The following is a 15,299-nucleotide window of genomic DNA, read 5'->3' as shown; positions in this document are numbered from 1 at the left end:
ATGCAATTCTACGAGAATTTGTCGAAGGAAGATTTTCCTAAGCTGCATCGAGAAGCAGCTAAGATTATTTCCATGTTTGGTTCCTTTTTTCTTTTTGCTATTTGTTTTACGTCGCACTGACACAGATATGTTTTATGGCGACGATGGGACAGGGAAGGCCTAGGAATGGGAAGGAAGCGTCCGTGGCGTTAGTTAAGGTACAGCCCCAGTATTTGTCTGGTGTGAAAATGGGAAACCATGGAAAACCATCTTCGGGGCTGCTGACAGTGGGGTTCGACCCTACTGTCTCCCAAATACCGGATACTGGCCGCACAGCGACTGCAGCTATCGAGCTCGATATGTTGGTTCCACATTCATATGTAAAGGGTATTTTTGCCTGTTTTGATTTGTACGAAAACTAGATTGGGTGCGAGTAGGCAAATTTCTGATTGTAATTGTACATTTGTATAATTTATGACTATAGAATCAATTGGACATACTCCTTCTTAAAGAAGTCTCTCAGAATTGCTATCAGCCGGTCCCTTGTTCCAGGCATAACTGGTATCATTGCAAACATAAAGGACACGAAGGGCTAGAGAAGATAAATAGACTGTTCAAACCAAATTGAAAGAAGAGTGTTTTAACACCGGTAATGTTGTCCCATACAACAGTGTCATCGCTCACCGCACATAAACATTTCGCAGTGAGGGGAGGATCAGCAGGGAAGGTGGAGAAGGCGAAGACAGGCCGAAAGGGTGAGACAGGTGTACGGGAAGTGGAGTGGGGGTTTGCACTCTAGTCAACCAAGTGAAGTCGTCTCCTGCACGGGCGCATGCACCCTGAGAGGCCCTTTTTAACATATGTGTACACATTGTGTTTAAATAAATATAATACATAAATCCATTCAACTGAATGTTTAATTATTTTATTTTATTAACATGACTGACAATTACATTTTAAAAAGGTAGATTTTAAGAATAATGTACTTTTTTGCTTTAACTATCAACATTTGTATAATTTATGGCTATAGAATTAATTGGACATACTCCTTCTTAAAAGCGTAATGTTAAAATAGGCTAAATTTTCGACCCATTTATTACATGTTAAAAACATATTGTGGCATGTTGTCTGACCTGCCACAGAGTCGTGTTCATGTGTCACCTAATGACACGCGTGTCATAGGTTCGCCATCCCTGCCATAAGCTCTCCTTCATAAACACTAGTGAAAGTAGGCTTTCAATGCCGGCAGAGTCCTTAGAAGATTAGTAAATATTTCTAATGCTTTTTATTTGAATGTTTAAAAGTAAAGGTTCTGCTCTACTCACATCGCACGCTGAGGAAGTACCCGATGGAACTGAACTCTCTGCTCGTACACTTGTACCAGCCGCTGTGCTCTCTGCTTATGGCGCTGAAGTTGAGGAAGCCGTCCACGGACTGCGTCACGGGCGGTGGACCATCATCTATAAAGAAAATTTCACAACTATATAATTCCCTATCCGGCCATAGTAACTAATGTATGTCCGTACAATCTCTCCGTGTATAACTGCCTCCCTTTTGCTTTTATATAAAAAAAATTAAGCTTCCATAATTTAATTTCACCGATAAAATTCCAAAACATTCAAGCGACTTGAAAAGGTGTGACAATGTTGCTATTTCATGACTAAAAAGGCCTTAAGGGATTTAATACTTTAATATTCTCAATCGATGAAATTAAATAATGGTTCCCCAATTGGAAGTTAACTTTTAACATTTATTATTTATCTTAATATTCATGGAGAGTATTCGAAGTTTCCAATACAAAGTGGTAACGAGAAAGGAAAATGCCCAAGTTGGTGGATTCAATTTCTGTTCAATTCGGTGGCCTATGAAGGTGAAAAAATACTCTAGCTTCGTGGTGGTAGATTTACCGGCACATAAAATAACTGCTGCGGAAAAATACATCTGGCACGTTCGCGTCTCCCAAAATCGTAAAAGGTAGTTTAGTAGGACGTAAAACCAATAGCTATATTACCGTCAGCTCAAAATTAAGGAAATAACAAATGCCAACAAATAGAAAAATTTGGAAACTAAACACATGAAGAAATTTCTAACAGATTATAAATAATTTTAATTTACAACGAACTGACTCCACGGTTTGGGTCACGTAGATATAAGCTGGTGGACAAAATACACTATCGGCAGCCTTTCAGATGGTTTCTCATCTTTCCACCAAGCAAATGCTGGGACCTACCTTAATTATGCATGCAAACATTTTGAAATGAAAATTCTTGTCCCCGTGATTCGGATTCCGTGTAAAACTAGTGATCCTATGGTTATAATAACTATATCATCAGTCCCTTAACATGAAAAGCTTTATTTTGCAGTCAATCAATGCTGAATTAGTCTCCACCAGTTGTATCGCCTTTCCTGAATGACATTATATGGACGAATTGCATTATATTACAAATAAACTTCATCTTTGGGTTCCATATTTAATCTAGTATAAACAATAATAATAATAATGTTATTTGCTTTACGTCCCACTAACTACTTTTTAAGGTCTTCGGAGACGCCGAGGTGCCGGAATTTAGTCCCGCAGGAGTTCTTTTTATGTGCCAGTAAATCTACCGACACGGGGCTGTCGTATTTGAGCACTTTCAATTACCACCGGACTGAGCCAGGATCGAACCTGCCAAATTGGGGTTAGAAGGCCAGCGCCTTAACTGTCTGAGGCACTCAGCCCGGCAGTATAAACAAGTTAATTCGTTAATAGAATATAAAGTTCCGGTTCCACATATTCAATACTTCATTAGACCATTTATTCACTCAAATGATGATTTCACCTGATAACGACAACAGGGGTTGGACGACAGAGAATATTCAAATAATCTATTTAAGAAGAGATTCACAATTTTATCAACAACAACAAAAACTTCACGGGCTTACGTATTGAAATAAGGTTCTGAGATTATATATCAGCATAAAGGAACATTCTATAATGCGATATCTTCCGGCAGCCGTAAAACTTTTTATAATTTTTCTATCCATATCGATTCACCAGCACGTGATCTCACTTTCAAACTGAGAGAATACTTTAAAGACCTAATTACTTACATGTATTCATGCATACTTTTTTAACATTTTTGTACCGGGCGAGTTGGCCGTGCAGTTAGGGGCGCGCAGCTGTGAGCTTGCATCTGGAAGATCGGCAGCCCTGAAGAGGGTTTTCGGTGGTTTCCCATTTTCACATCAGGCACATGCTAGGGCTGTTCCTTAATTAAGGCCACGGCCGCTTCCTTCCCATGCCTAGGGCTTTCCTATCCCATCGTCGCCATAAGACCTGTCTGTGTCGGTGCGACGTAACACAAATAGCAAAAAAAAAAAAATTGTCACATTTTAATATGTTCCCAATACTATAACATGCTAATTTTAAGGCTAAACATTATTAAACCATTTGAAGAGCAACCATTTGTAGTTGAAGACAGCCCAATACGAGCCGAAACATGCCCTAGTCTGAGTACGAATGGTCTAATGAACTATTGCGTAGGTGGAACCGGATGTGTATATTCTATTAAGGATTGAAACTGAATTATACACTGACTGACAGAGCAAATGCAACACCAAGAAGGAGTGGTCAGAACTTTATGCCAATTGCAGGGTAGACTGACGTCACTGAGGTATGCTCATGATGTGAAACGCGCCGCTGTGCTGCGCACGTAGCGAACGATAAATGGGACACGGCGTTGGCGAATGGCCCACTTCGTACCGTGATTTCTCAGCCGACAGTCATTGTAGAACGTATTGTCGTGTGCCACAGGACACGTGTATAGCTAAGAATGCCAGGCTGCCGTCAACGGAGGCATTTCCAGCAGACAGACGACTTTACGAGGGGTATGGTGATCGGGCTGAGAAGGGCAGGTTGGTCGCTTCGTCAAATCGCAGCCGATACCCATAGGGAAGTGTCCACGGTGCAGCGCCTGTGGCGAAGATGGTTGGCGCAGGGACATGTGGCACGTGCGAGGGGTCCAGGCGCAGCCCGAGTGACGTCAGCACGCGAGGATCGGCGCATCCGCCGCCAAGCGGTGGCAGCCCCGCACGCCACGTCAACCGCCATTCTTCAGCATGTGCAAGACACCCTGGCTGTTCCAATATCGACCAGAACAATTTCCCGTCGATTGGTTGAAGGAGGCCTGCACTCCCGGCGTCCGCTCACAAGACTACCATTGACTCCACAGCATAGACGTGCACGCCTGGCATGGTGCCGGGCTAGAGCGACTTGGATGAGGGAATGGCGGAACGTCGTGTTCTCCGATGAGTCACGCTTCTGTTCTGTCAGTGATAGTCACCGCAGACGAGTGTGGCGTCGGCGTGGAGAAAGGTCAAATCCGGCAGTAACTGTGGAGCGCCCTACCACTAGACAACGCGGCATCATGGTTTGGGGCGCTATTGCGTATGATTCCACGTCACCTCTAGTGCGTATTCAAGGCACGTTAAATGCCCACCGCTACGTGCAGCATGTGCTGCGGCCGGTGGCACTCCCGTACCTTCAGGGGCTGCCCAATGCTCTGTTTCAGCAGGATAATGCCCGCCCACACACTGCTCGCATCTCCCAACATGCTCTACGAGGTGTACAGATGCTTCCGTGGTCAGCGTACTCTCCGGATCTCTCACCAATCGAACACGTGTGGGATCTCATTGGACGCCGTTTGCAAACTCTGCCCCAGCCTCGTACGGACGACCAACTGTGGCAAATGGTTGACAGAGAATGGAGAACCATCCCTCAGGACACCATCCGCACTCTTATTGACTCTGTACCTCGACGTGTTTCTGTATGCATCGCCGCTCGCGGTGGTCCTACATCCTACTGAGTCGATGCCGTGCGCATTGTGTAACCTGCATATCGGTTTGAAATAAACATCAATTATTCGTCCGTGCCGTCTCTGTTTTTTCCCCAACTTTCATCCCTTTCGAACCACTCCTTCTTGGTGTTGCATTTGCTCTGTCAGTCAGTGTATTATATGTAAGATAAGTATCCTCTATAGAAACGTTATCACATCAATTTTATGTTTTTCTAACTTAATACAGGAAGTTTCTCAGTCTGCAGAAAGACGAAATATAACATTTAGTAAACTATAATATAACTGTAAAAAATACAATTACCTTCAAAGGTATGTTGTAGTGCACAATGTGTTACCCTTCGTGTTTCAACAAACTGAAAAACTTATAAGTTATATTAACTAAGTCGGCACTGAAAAAGAATGAACGCTGTAACAGTAGTACGGACTCTCGCCGAGTTTAGGCAAACATCTGCCGATAGAAAAGTCTCACGGAGACAAGCTGAACTGGACTACGACCACTTAACTGACTGGCGTATCACAAGATGTCACTACTCTTGTGTTTTCAAAGTCGATAATTGTTTCGGTATTAGGTGGTCCAGCCTGGGCGATTGTCCTCTGTTTCTAGTTTGCCACTACTGTCGTTTCAACCAATCAAATTACTGCCTTGTGATGTAATTATCCACCAATCAGACTGCTGACTAATTACGATACTTTTTTACCAATCCGCATCCAGTCCGTCCCTTTATAAATAGCGAGGTTGAGCTTAATAGGACTGTCTTAATCTGAACTTGGGGTGTGCAACATAAAGAGAGGCATCCTCCTGGGAAATGGTGGAAGAGGCTGAGGTGGCGGAAAAGTAGTGGTTGCTAGGTAATGCAGAATATTTCCTTAAATGTAACGTACCTGCGTGTGGCGAAGGGAAGATACCAGCACTCCCCTTTACCATGTAACAGTTAGGACTTGCTGCGTTTACCTTAATTTTAATATAGGTTTTTATGTTTATTATGTAGGTTGTCTAGGCTGTCTACGGACATGGTGTAAACCTCTAATGGGAACCTTGTAAATGGAAGCACGTACGAGTGTTTACGTTCGTTTCCCTTATTAACTTTGATTTCTGGTGACTACATTTTCTAACCCTAAATTTCTACCCTGTGGTTTGGACTTAAACTTTATTTCTTTCAGGTCTCAGTCATCTTACGCTATGTCACTGGGCCTTCTGCCCCATTAAGTTTTAATGACATGACATATTGCTTGAGGTATTCAGCATCATATTCAATTGCTTCTCTGCCTTTCAGCATCCTTTGTTTTCTATTTCTTGGCCGTATTGTACGGATTAAGCTCCTGTGTTTCTGGGTCTTTCGACCCATTATTTGTATGTGACTCCTTTATGGCATAAGGTTTTGTTTGCTTTTTTTTTTTGCTTTACGTCGCTATGGCATAAGGGTAGCGAGTGTTAAAGCTACTTAAGCTTTTAAGTGCAGGGAAAGGAGTTCTACTAAATGTATTTAGAGGCGTCTAAGTGAACTCTTGGACCGTTGGGCCATTGAAATTGTAGTTTAGGGTTAGAGACCCTTCGGACATGTAACTTTAAAGCTGAGGGTTCAATTGGTAAACACCAAAGGTCTCTTACATGCCTACATGGTTCGCTAATGTGTGCCGAATGGACCTCATCCGTCGTTCAAAAAGCCGACTTCCTCTGCTGGATTTGAACCCTCTATCTTGGGATCCGGAAGCCAGCACTCTACCACCAATCCGCAGAGGAGGGTTACATAGCGGTGGAGTGAAACAAATGGAAATGGAAAGGGAGAAGAGGATAATCGAAATGGTCGGGGTGAAGATAAGCTAGCACAGATAAGTTTGAGTAAGATGGTATTTCACTGTATTGGTAGCAAGGAGATCGATTGTTCAAACCTTTATTCAATGTTCTTGGTAACTAATGCGATATTGAACTGAATAAATTCTATCTCAACAGATTGACTAACACTGCAAGTGGATTGCGATATATATATAAAGTACCGTGTCTAGCCTATATCTCGCTAAAATGATCTGTGTTGTACCTTGCTCTGACTGTACTGAAACAGACACTTACCGCTATCGCATCTGGATGCACCGTAGTGTCAGGGGACTGTGTCTACTATGTAGAGTGTCCCGCAACACACAGGTACTGTGCTGCGGGCTTGTCTATTATACCACCATGATTGCTTTGTGACTGCGACTGACCTATCGCACACACACTGTGAATTATGTTGGTAGTATCACATAAGCTTGGAGGATGTGAGAGTATTCAAACGGGATGTGTTAATTAATTATCCATGGTTTAGTCCTGTAGTAGATAACAAACCCATTTGGCTATAACAGAGAGGTAGCTTCTCAAAGCATCGAATAGTAACTTTAGAACATAAATCTCAGCTTGAACCTTTATTTAAAGAAAACATTGTTCAGTTTATAGACTTCTGTTTGAAAATATTTGGATTATTGTATGAATTCAGTCATAGGACTGGAAATAATGACAAAATATTTGCTCAAGAACAGATCTATTTCTAACGTACATAGCACGAATTACTTTTCATTGGTGACATAGTCGACCTTTTATCTGTACAATGTACAACTCTTATCTCGTATTAAGCAAACAACGTCGAAAGTACTATCAGTTGCATGTGGGACTGTCTGTGAACTACGGCATCACGTAAAATATCGTAGAACGTAATACTTCAGAGTTGGCATTTTGTTTTACGAGAAGAGGGACTGAGATATAGGCCTAAATTTATTTGCTTAGTTTAAAATGAAGTGAGTATATAGAAGAGGGTAAAGGAAATTAGTTTTCAAATAATTCTTCATTATTAATACTGTGAAAATATTATTCATAACAAAAGTAAGAGTTATTTCCGATCGTCTGTGCTTTATGTTATATTTCCTCCAGGGTTAATTATAACGGAAATATTTCCCAATTTATTTTAATTATTTTTCAGAAGCGTTCTTTTACTATTTTAGCTATTGTTGTGGCTTATTTCTGATTAAATTGTCCAACAAACATAAAGGTATTTTAAATTAATGTAGGATAGGCTGAAGATATAGCGTATGCTGTGTTCTAAATATCCGACTCAGTAGAATGATGCTGAAAACAAAGTACAAATAGAGAGCGTTAGTTTCATGAAAAGAGTACGGTGGGCTTACCATCTCTCCATAACCGCTTGTACTACTTTATTACGAGACCGGTTTTGTATGGCTAATATTTTTCATTCTGCTGCAATTTATGGTAATATCTCCCGTTGCGGGTTGTTGAAATTATAAGGCGTGATCAAAGAGTTTCTGTTTGAGGGCGTTGCTGCAGCTGATATGCTACGTAGCGCGACTCCGATGCGGGAACATAATCACGGACATGTAGGCAAGGAGAGTAGTGTGGCAGTCATGTCGTGCCGAGTTGCGTGCGTTAAATGCGGCCACGTGTACTATGGTGACGTTATTATCAAATTCGTCCAAACAGGACCAACGTACTGTTAATTTGTTCCCGTCCGCCGAAGGACAAACACCGGTGGACATCCATCGGAGAATGAAATCTTTGTATGGGGCGGCATGTCTGTCGAAAACCACCGTTGTGGAACGGTGCACCAAGTTCCGTGCGGGTCGCGTTTCGACACAAGACGCCGGTCGATCTGGGAGGCCAGCCTCATCCATTATGGACAACAACGAGTGGGCGCCCTATAGTCCTGATCTCTCCCCATACCATTATCACGCCTCAGTCCCCTCAAAAAGGCCTTGAAGGGTCGATGCTTTCTGTCAGACGAGGATGTGCAGCAGGTCACGGTGTTATACCACACAGGGATCTTCAACCTGGTGCGTCGGTGGGATGACTGCCTCAATGCTCACGGCGATTTTGCCTCATTGGCATCCCGATTCAGGACGGTGCGGCCGTCGAACCGGAACTTATTGATCGCCCCCTATATGTGTCCATATTTGTACTCAGAAAATTTTAATGGCAACACATTTGTTGTGTATCAGGAAAGCGCTTGAGAGAGAATTCAGATCTATAATGTTTCTGAAAGGCAGGGTGGAAATCAAATATGTCGATAATTCTACCTGAGCTACACAAAATTTACATGAAAATAATTTTCAGGTATCTTCAACATAACTTTTGATTTCAGAATCGCTAATAGATGGCAGCCCTCAGCAAGTACCCTTTATCTGATCGTAGTGTACTACTTCTAATAATAATAATAATAATAATAATAATAATAATAATAACAATAATAATAATAATAATAATAATAATAATAATAATAATAATAATTCTGAGAATTTGTCATCAATTTCTGGAGCCTTTTTATAACGTAGGTCCCACGTCCATCTTTCAGGTAACGATAACGTTAACTTAGAAAAACTAATAGACAGACCCAAACTTCCTTTTGAATTCTAAGTTACCATTTCACAGAAAGAACCAAAAAAGTTATAGAATTATTTTCTACAGACTGATGCCTCTATTGACATAAATGGAAATGATTAAATGATTAATACAGTGTTATCGTCACCAATTTTGAAAATAAACTCTTTAGGTTTGAGAAGAATGATCTGATATTTTATCACGTTTACAGATAGAGGTGGAAAGGAACGAAGAGACGAGATCGAAACTGTGAAGGTAAAGGATAGGATAAAAAGAAAGGAAAGGCAAGAGTCGTAAAAAAGAAATGGGTGTGAAATTACGTCGGAAATATTAAAGAAAATCCAAGTTTGACTCTAAAATTGATGACAGTACGAATGTAAAATTAAGTGACTATTTCATTTTCACGACCATATTGTACTTTAAATACACTTTCAACCTATCAGATCGCGCTGATTGTATATAGTATATGCCAAAGAAGTATTAAATAAAGAACAAAACAGGCCAACCGGCCACCAGTTTTATCCGAACCCACAACCTTTCTGGTCTGTCCTCCTTTTCAGAACTGTGATCACAGTTTCCTTGAGCTATAAGGTATACTCTTTTGTACTTTCCTTCCTACTCTTTGCCTGTACCCAAAGAACTATCTGGGGACAAATATTTAATGCACTTCCTGCAATCACACAATATTTTGTTTATTAAGTTCTGAGCACAACTCCAATTACGATAGACTTCCAATTTACAATCAATTTCACACTCAAAACTAGGAAGGATTTTCTAAGCATAACACAAAAATAGAAAAGGAAAAGAAAGACATGCAGACAAAATTCTATGAAATAAATATAACTGAAACAATTCAAATGTAAGAAAATCCTTTTACGAGTATTGTACTCCTCTTCTGCAGCTACGTGCACAGTCTTGCCGGAAAACAAACTGTTCGTGCAAAAAAAAAAGTTAAGGCTGAGGAAAAATGCGGGTATCTGTGGGTTGACAGATACATGATACATGAAAGAAATCAGCCAAGCTGCTGAGAAAAATATCACATTGCATTCAGAAGCAAGGTTACTAAGAGTACATCTTTTTAGTTTGGTACTAAGACCCCTAACATTCTGATAGTGTGATGAAATTGCATTCTCAGAGGATTATTATTTTACATAAGCGAATTCACATCATCTAGTTTTCTCAATGTGTAAACATAATTATCAGACTTCCTTTTGTTGGGCGAATAGCACCAGTATATTCAACCCACAGAGAGGCGTATTTTTCCTCAGTCTTAACTTTTCTTGCACAAACAAATATTTTTCTATTTATGGAAAGACTTTTGTTTGATGGATATCGGTGGTAGAGTATTAACATCAATTTCAGTTGCGCTCAAATTTCTTTTCACCATGCATTTATGAAGAAATTGTTTTTCATCACTGCGTCTGACGAATTTAAAGATGATTCCTCGACTTCACTGACCTGAATTCTTCTTCAATTAATCTTCTTGTTGGTGACAGAAATATTTAACGCCTGTCTTACTTTTTTTTCACGGTGTCATTAATGTTCTCGTTCGGCTTATGAGGAATCCCATGAATTTCTAAAACATTTCTGCTTCCATATTGTCCTTGGTTGTCTTGGTTGTCTACTTGCATTTTAAATCACCTATCTTCTTATTTATGGAAGCATACTCGCACTTCAGATTATCTATGGAAATTGAACTAGCCTGTATGGTCTCAGATTGCAGCCGCTTCACTTAGAAACAGACGCTGCTCTCTGAAGATGGTTCCTCTGCTTTATCCACAGTTGAAAAATGGATGTCCTCATCCGCCTTCAGACACCGTACACCATCATCACAATGTCCGGCTGGTTGGCTGAATGGTCAGCGTACTGGCCTACTGTTTAGAGGGTCCCGGATTCGATTCCCGGCCGGGTCGGGGATTTTAACCTTCATTGGTTAATTCCAATGGCTCGAGGGCTGGGTGTTAGTTCTGTCCCCAACATTCCTGCAACTCACACACACCACATAACACTATCCTCCACCACAATTAGGGCCTACACGCAATTATCTACACATGGCAGATGGCGCCCACCCTCATCGGAGAGTCTGCCTTACAAGGGCTGGACCCGGCTAGAAATAGCCACACGAAATTTAAAAAGTCTTCACCATAACCCTGGTTGGTGCCCTTACGAGGTACTATCAGCGGGGCTACCTGGACCAAGGTTTCCTTAAAGAGGTGCTACCCCTCTATCACTCGCCCTTAGTCCTGACTTGTGACAGGCAGAGCCTGACTTCCTAAATACTGCTGTTTCATGGGCGCATCTTCCGCATGAATAATGACCGGCTCACAAAGAAAATCTGGAATTTTCCAAAACCAAAGGCATCTAAGTTGAGATGGTTCCAAGAGTGTGAGAAAGATCTGAGAGAGGTGGAACATGACGGAGGATAAAATCAATGACAGGATTAGTTTCAGAAGGATGGTGTAAAGCTATCAGGGTTTTATGATGCAGACAGAACCCAGAAGACAGAGAGGCCCTTTGCCAGAGGAGCAGAAGAAGGCGCTGATGAAGGGGCTCACGAGACACTGGCAGGACGTCAAAGCCGGCAGACGAACAAGACACAAAGACAGAAAATGAGATTTGTTGTTAACATGCAGTCCATAGAGGCTCAGTTCGAAAAACAAAACAAAAGAGAGAGAAAGGGCGATAGTAGTAAAAAGAACTAGGTTGAGAGAGAGAGCACAATAGACCTAATTAGGGACACTTGCGTCCCCTTTCCAACGCGCAAATACAGGGTGGGCGGAAACAACGTGAACCTGTTATATGTGCGTTAAAGGGTTGGTAATACTTGTAAATGATTTGAAAAACTTAATTTGATATATCGCGCCTTTATTATTATATTAGCTTTTGAAGTTCGCCAATCAAATCGCTTCCCCTAGTGAAATCAAATGGGCTTTCCGACACTGTTGCCAAATATGCACGTGTCTTAAGACCGGTGAAGTATAACGTGATAATCATCCCTTCAAGAAAGAAACATTTTGTTTGCAATATATTTCTGGCATTTCTTTATAAGAAACTAAATATATCGCACCCCAGCAAGAATAGTGCCACAATTCAAAATGCCACTTTTTAGTTGTGACATTCACCATATGCAAAAGTAATCACTCTTTTGGGCTAGAAATCTGTCATAAGTGGAAATCCTTTCTTAAATCTCAAATTCCGTTATAGATGGGGTGAACAGACGTCCTCTTGTATTCGGACATGCCCATCGTTTTAGCCCATTGTCCGCGGTCCGGGTGGATTATTTACCAGGTGTATGCGTAAGTCTTTTTCGGTTTCACTAACAGATAGCGCCAGCGAACAGTACGCAGCGTATGAATTAGAAACATACGTCAGTCTGTTCGTCTGATATTAATCTACCAACACACACTAGTTGAGTCCGCCATACTCTAGCGTCTGTATTGTATCGTTTAGTGATCATGTCGACGTTTGTGCCTGAAAAAGAGCATTTGCGGCAAGCATTGCTTTTCTAAAGAAAAAAAGCTATGGAAAGTCGTCGTTTGCTGGTATAAACATATGGTGAACACGCTCCATTGATTAGAACATGTGAGACATGGTTTCGACGATTTAAACATGGTGATTTCAATGTGAGAGACAGTGCGCGCTCTGGTAGGCCACAAAAGTGCGAAGACTATAAATTGTAGGCGTTACTGGATGATGACCCAACTCAGAACCAACAGCAATTGCCACAAGCATTGAATATGTCACAAGGAACAATAAGCAGACGTTTACGAGCAATGGAGAAGGTCAGTAAACGATTTGAATGAACGGCAAATGGACAATCTGCTTCAAAGCTACTGAAGAAAATCATGTACGTACTGAATTAAGACGGGTGATGAAAAATTGATTTATTTTGAAAACCCGAAGCGAAGAAAATCGTGGCTGTCACCTCGTGAAGCCGGTCCTTCAACATCAAGGCCAAATCGCTTCGACAAGAAGACCATGCTTTGTGTCTGGTAGGACCAGTGTGGTATTGTGTATTATGAACTCGTGAAGCCTGGACGAAACCGTAAATGCACAACGCTATCGCCAAAAAATGATTAATTTAAACCACGCATTGATCGAAGGACAACCAGAATGGGACACAAGACATGGCAAAGTGATTTTGTTACACGATAATGCGCAGTCTCACACAACCAAACCAGTGAAAGACACCTTCAAATCGCTTGTATGGGACATCCTTCCGCATCCGCCGTACTCTCCCAACCTGGCACCATATGACTATCACCTCTTAGCATCAACGGGGCACGCGCTCGCAGAACAGCACTTCAGCAATTTCCAGGAAGTTGGAAAATGGCTCTACGAATGGTTTGCCCTAAAAGACAAGCAGTTTTTCTGTTATGGTATTCATAACCTACCTGAAATATGGGCGAGGCGTGCAGAAGCCGATGGTCAATATTTTGAATAAACAAAAAAAAATCCCTTGAAATTTACGAGTTTTCTTTACCACAAAACCGGCAGAAACTTATGCATACAGCTGGTAAAAAACTGAAATGTTATCATATTTTTAGTGAATCTGCTCATTTTGGGGTAATTTGTTTTACTACGTTTTAAAAAATATTCTTCATTTAGCGACGGCATAATCGATATCGTACCTATGTATAGAGATGTGATTATGGATATACAGTGTCAGTTAGGTCATCAGCCCAGAGGCTGGTTGGATCATCAAATAGCACCACCAAAGGCTATCCAGTTATAGGGAAACTGCAAAAACTAATGGCAGAGCCCAAATGAGGCGTACTAGGCAAGATGAGGAGTGAGGTAGTTTGCCATTGCTTTCCTCACTGGACCAGAAGGTGCTACTGTAGCACGACTGATCCTATGAGCAACACCTTTCGTAACACTCAGACACTAGTTGTGCTCCAAATGTCATTACTCAGCACCACCCATACTCCAGTAGCTTCCATATTGACACAGCCATGGATGTGCCTGGGACTTCGGTGGAAGCTACACTTTGCTCTGGCCTGTGCCAAGAGACAGATACAAAAATACTGCATCCATCAAGAAATGGCAATTGATATCGATAGCCACAGCATCTTCGGCCACCAAGGCCTGGATATATAGTACATCCGATTATTCTATGTGTGTCTTGTATTGTGATAAGAGACTATTTACCACTCAGTATATTGCATGCTTCTCTCTTAGCAATCTTATTCTTCTCCTTTTTCTGCTGCTTTTCTCACATCTGTGGGGTCGCGGGTGAGAAACTGTGTCGCACATGTGCATTTGGCCCTGTTTTACGGCCGGATGCCCTTCCTGACGCCAACCCTATATGGAGGAATGTAATCACTATTGCGTGTTTCTGTGGTGGTTGGTAGTGTGTTGTCTGAATATGAAGAGGAAAATGTTGCGACAAACACGAACACCCAATCTCCGAGCCAGAAGAACTAATCAGAGGCAATTAAAATCCCCGACCCGGTTGGGAATCGAACCCGGGAGCCTCTGAACCGACGGCCTCAACGCTGACCATTCAGCCAAAAAGTCGGGCACTTATCTCTTAGCAATACCTCGTCAAAACACTGCTATATTAATGTGTGATAAGTGACAACGTGACAAGCGATAGCACATAACCGGGATTTGAAGGAAGCTGGTATCAAATGGATGGCACCAAAAATGATAATCATTATGCTGATGTTGAAAAAAATATTTTATATTTGCAAGCTAAGTCTACATATTTTCAAACTGATGACATGAAATACTTTGATCAGTTCTGCAATTTCAAACAATTCCTGAATGAGAGTCGTAATGACTCTGAATTTAACAAGGTACCTTTTAGTCACAAACGGGCAAAGTATTTCAATTCACGTAAGTCAGTTGAGTGTAGTACAGAGTTATTAAAATTAGCAGAATACTTTTTTCTAGTACGAGGACACAGTGCAAATGTAGAAAGACGATTTTCTTTGATATCAGCACAATGGACTGATAATAGGAACCCTTTCGAAGTAGGGACTGTAAAAATCCTCTTAATGGTTCAATATAATCTAAAGGAATTTACAGGTGTATATTTTTATGAGCATACGTTAGACACGCCAAAACGCCTGAAGGCAACTGAATCTTCAGAAAAGTTCCAGCAAGTTTCATTGTTTAAA

At 41.4% G+C, this 15,299-nt stretch overlaps 1 protein-coding gene across 2 annotated transcripts in view; it reads right to left on the bottom strand.

Moving 5' to 3' along the window:
* LOC136874352 (CD166 antigen homolog) overlaps positions 1 to 15,299 on the bottom strand; it is a 330,865-nt gene that overhangs the window by 75,027 nt on the left and 240,539 nt on the right. For both annotated transcript variants that reach the window (XM_068227725.1, XM_068227724.1), the window contains exon 6: positions 1,305 to 1,439. In XM_068227725.1, coding sequence (XP_068083826.1) covers positions 1,305 to 1,439 — 135 coding nt within the window. The remainder of the gene's footprint in view (positions 1 to 1,304; positions 1,440 to 15,299) is intronic.

This window comes from Anabrus simplex, chromosome 5 (genome assembly GCF_040414725.1).
Source record: "Anabrus simplex isolate iqAnaSimp1 chromosome 5, ASM4041472v1, whole genome shotgun sequence".
In the NCBI taxonomy this organism is placed as follows: domain Eukaryota; kingdom Metazoa; phylum Arthropoda; class Insecta; order Orthoptera; family Tettigoniidae; genus Anabrus; species Anabrus simplex.
This window is presented reverse-complemented; position numbering and strand designations above follow the sequence as displayed.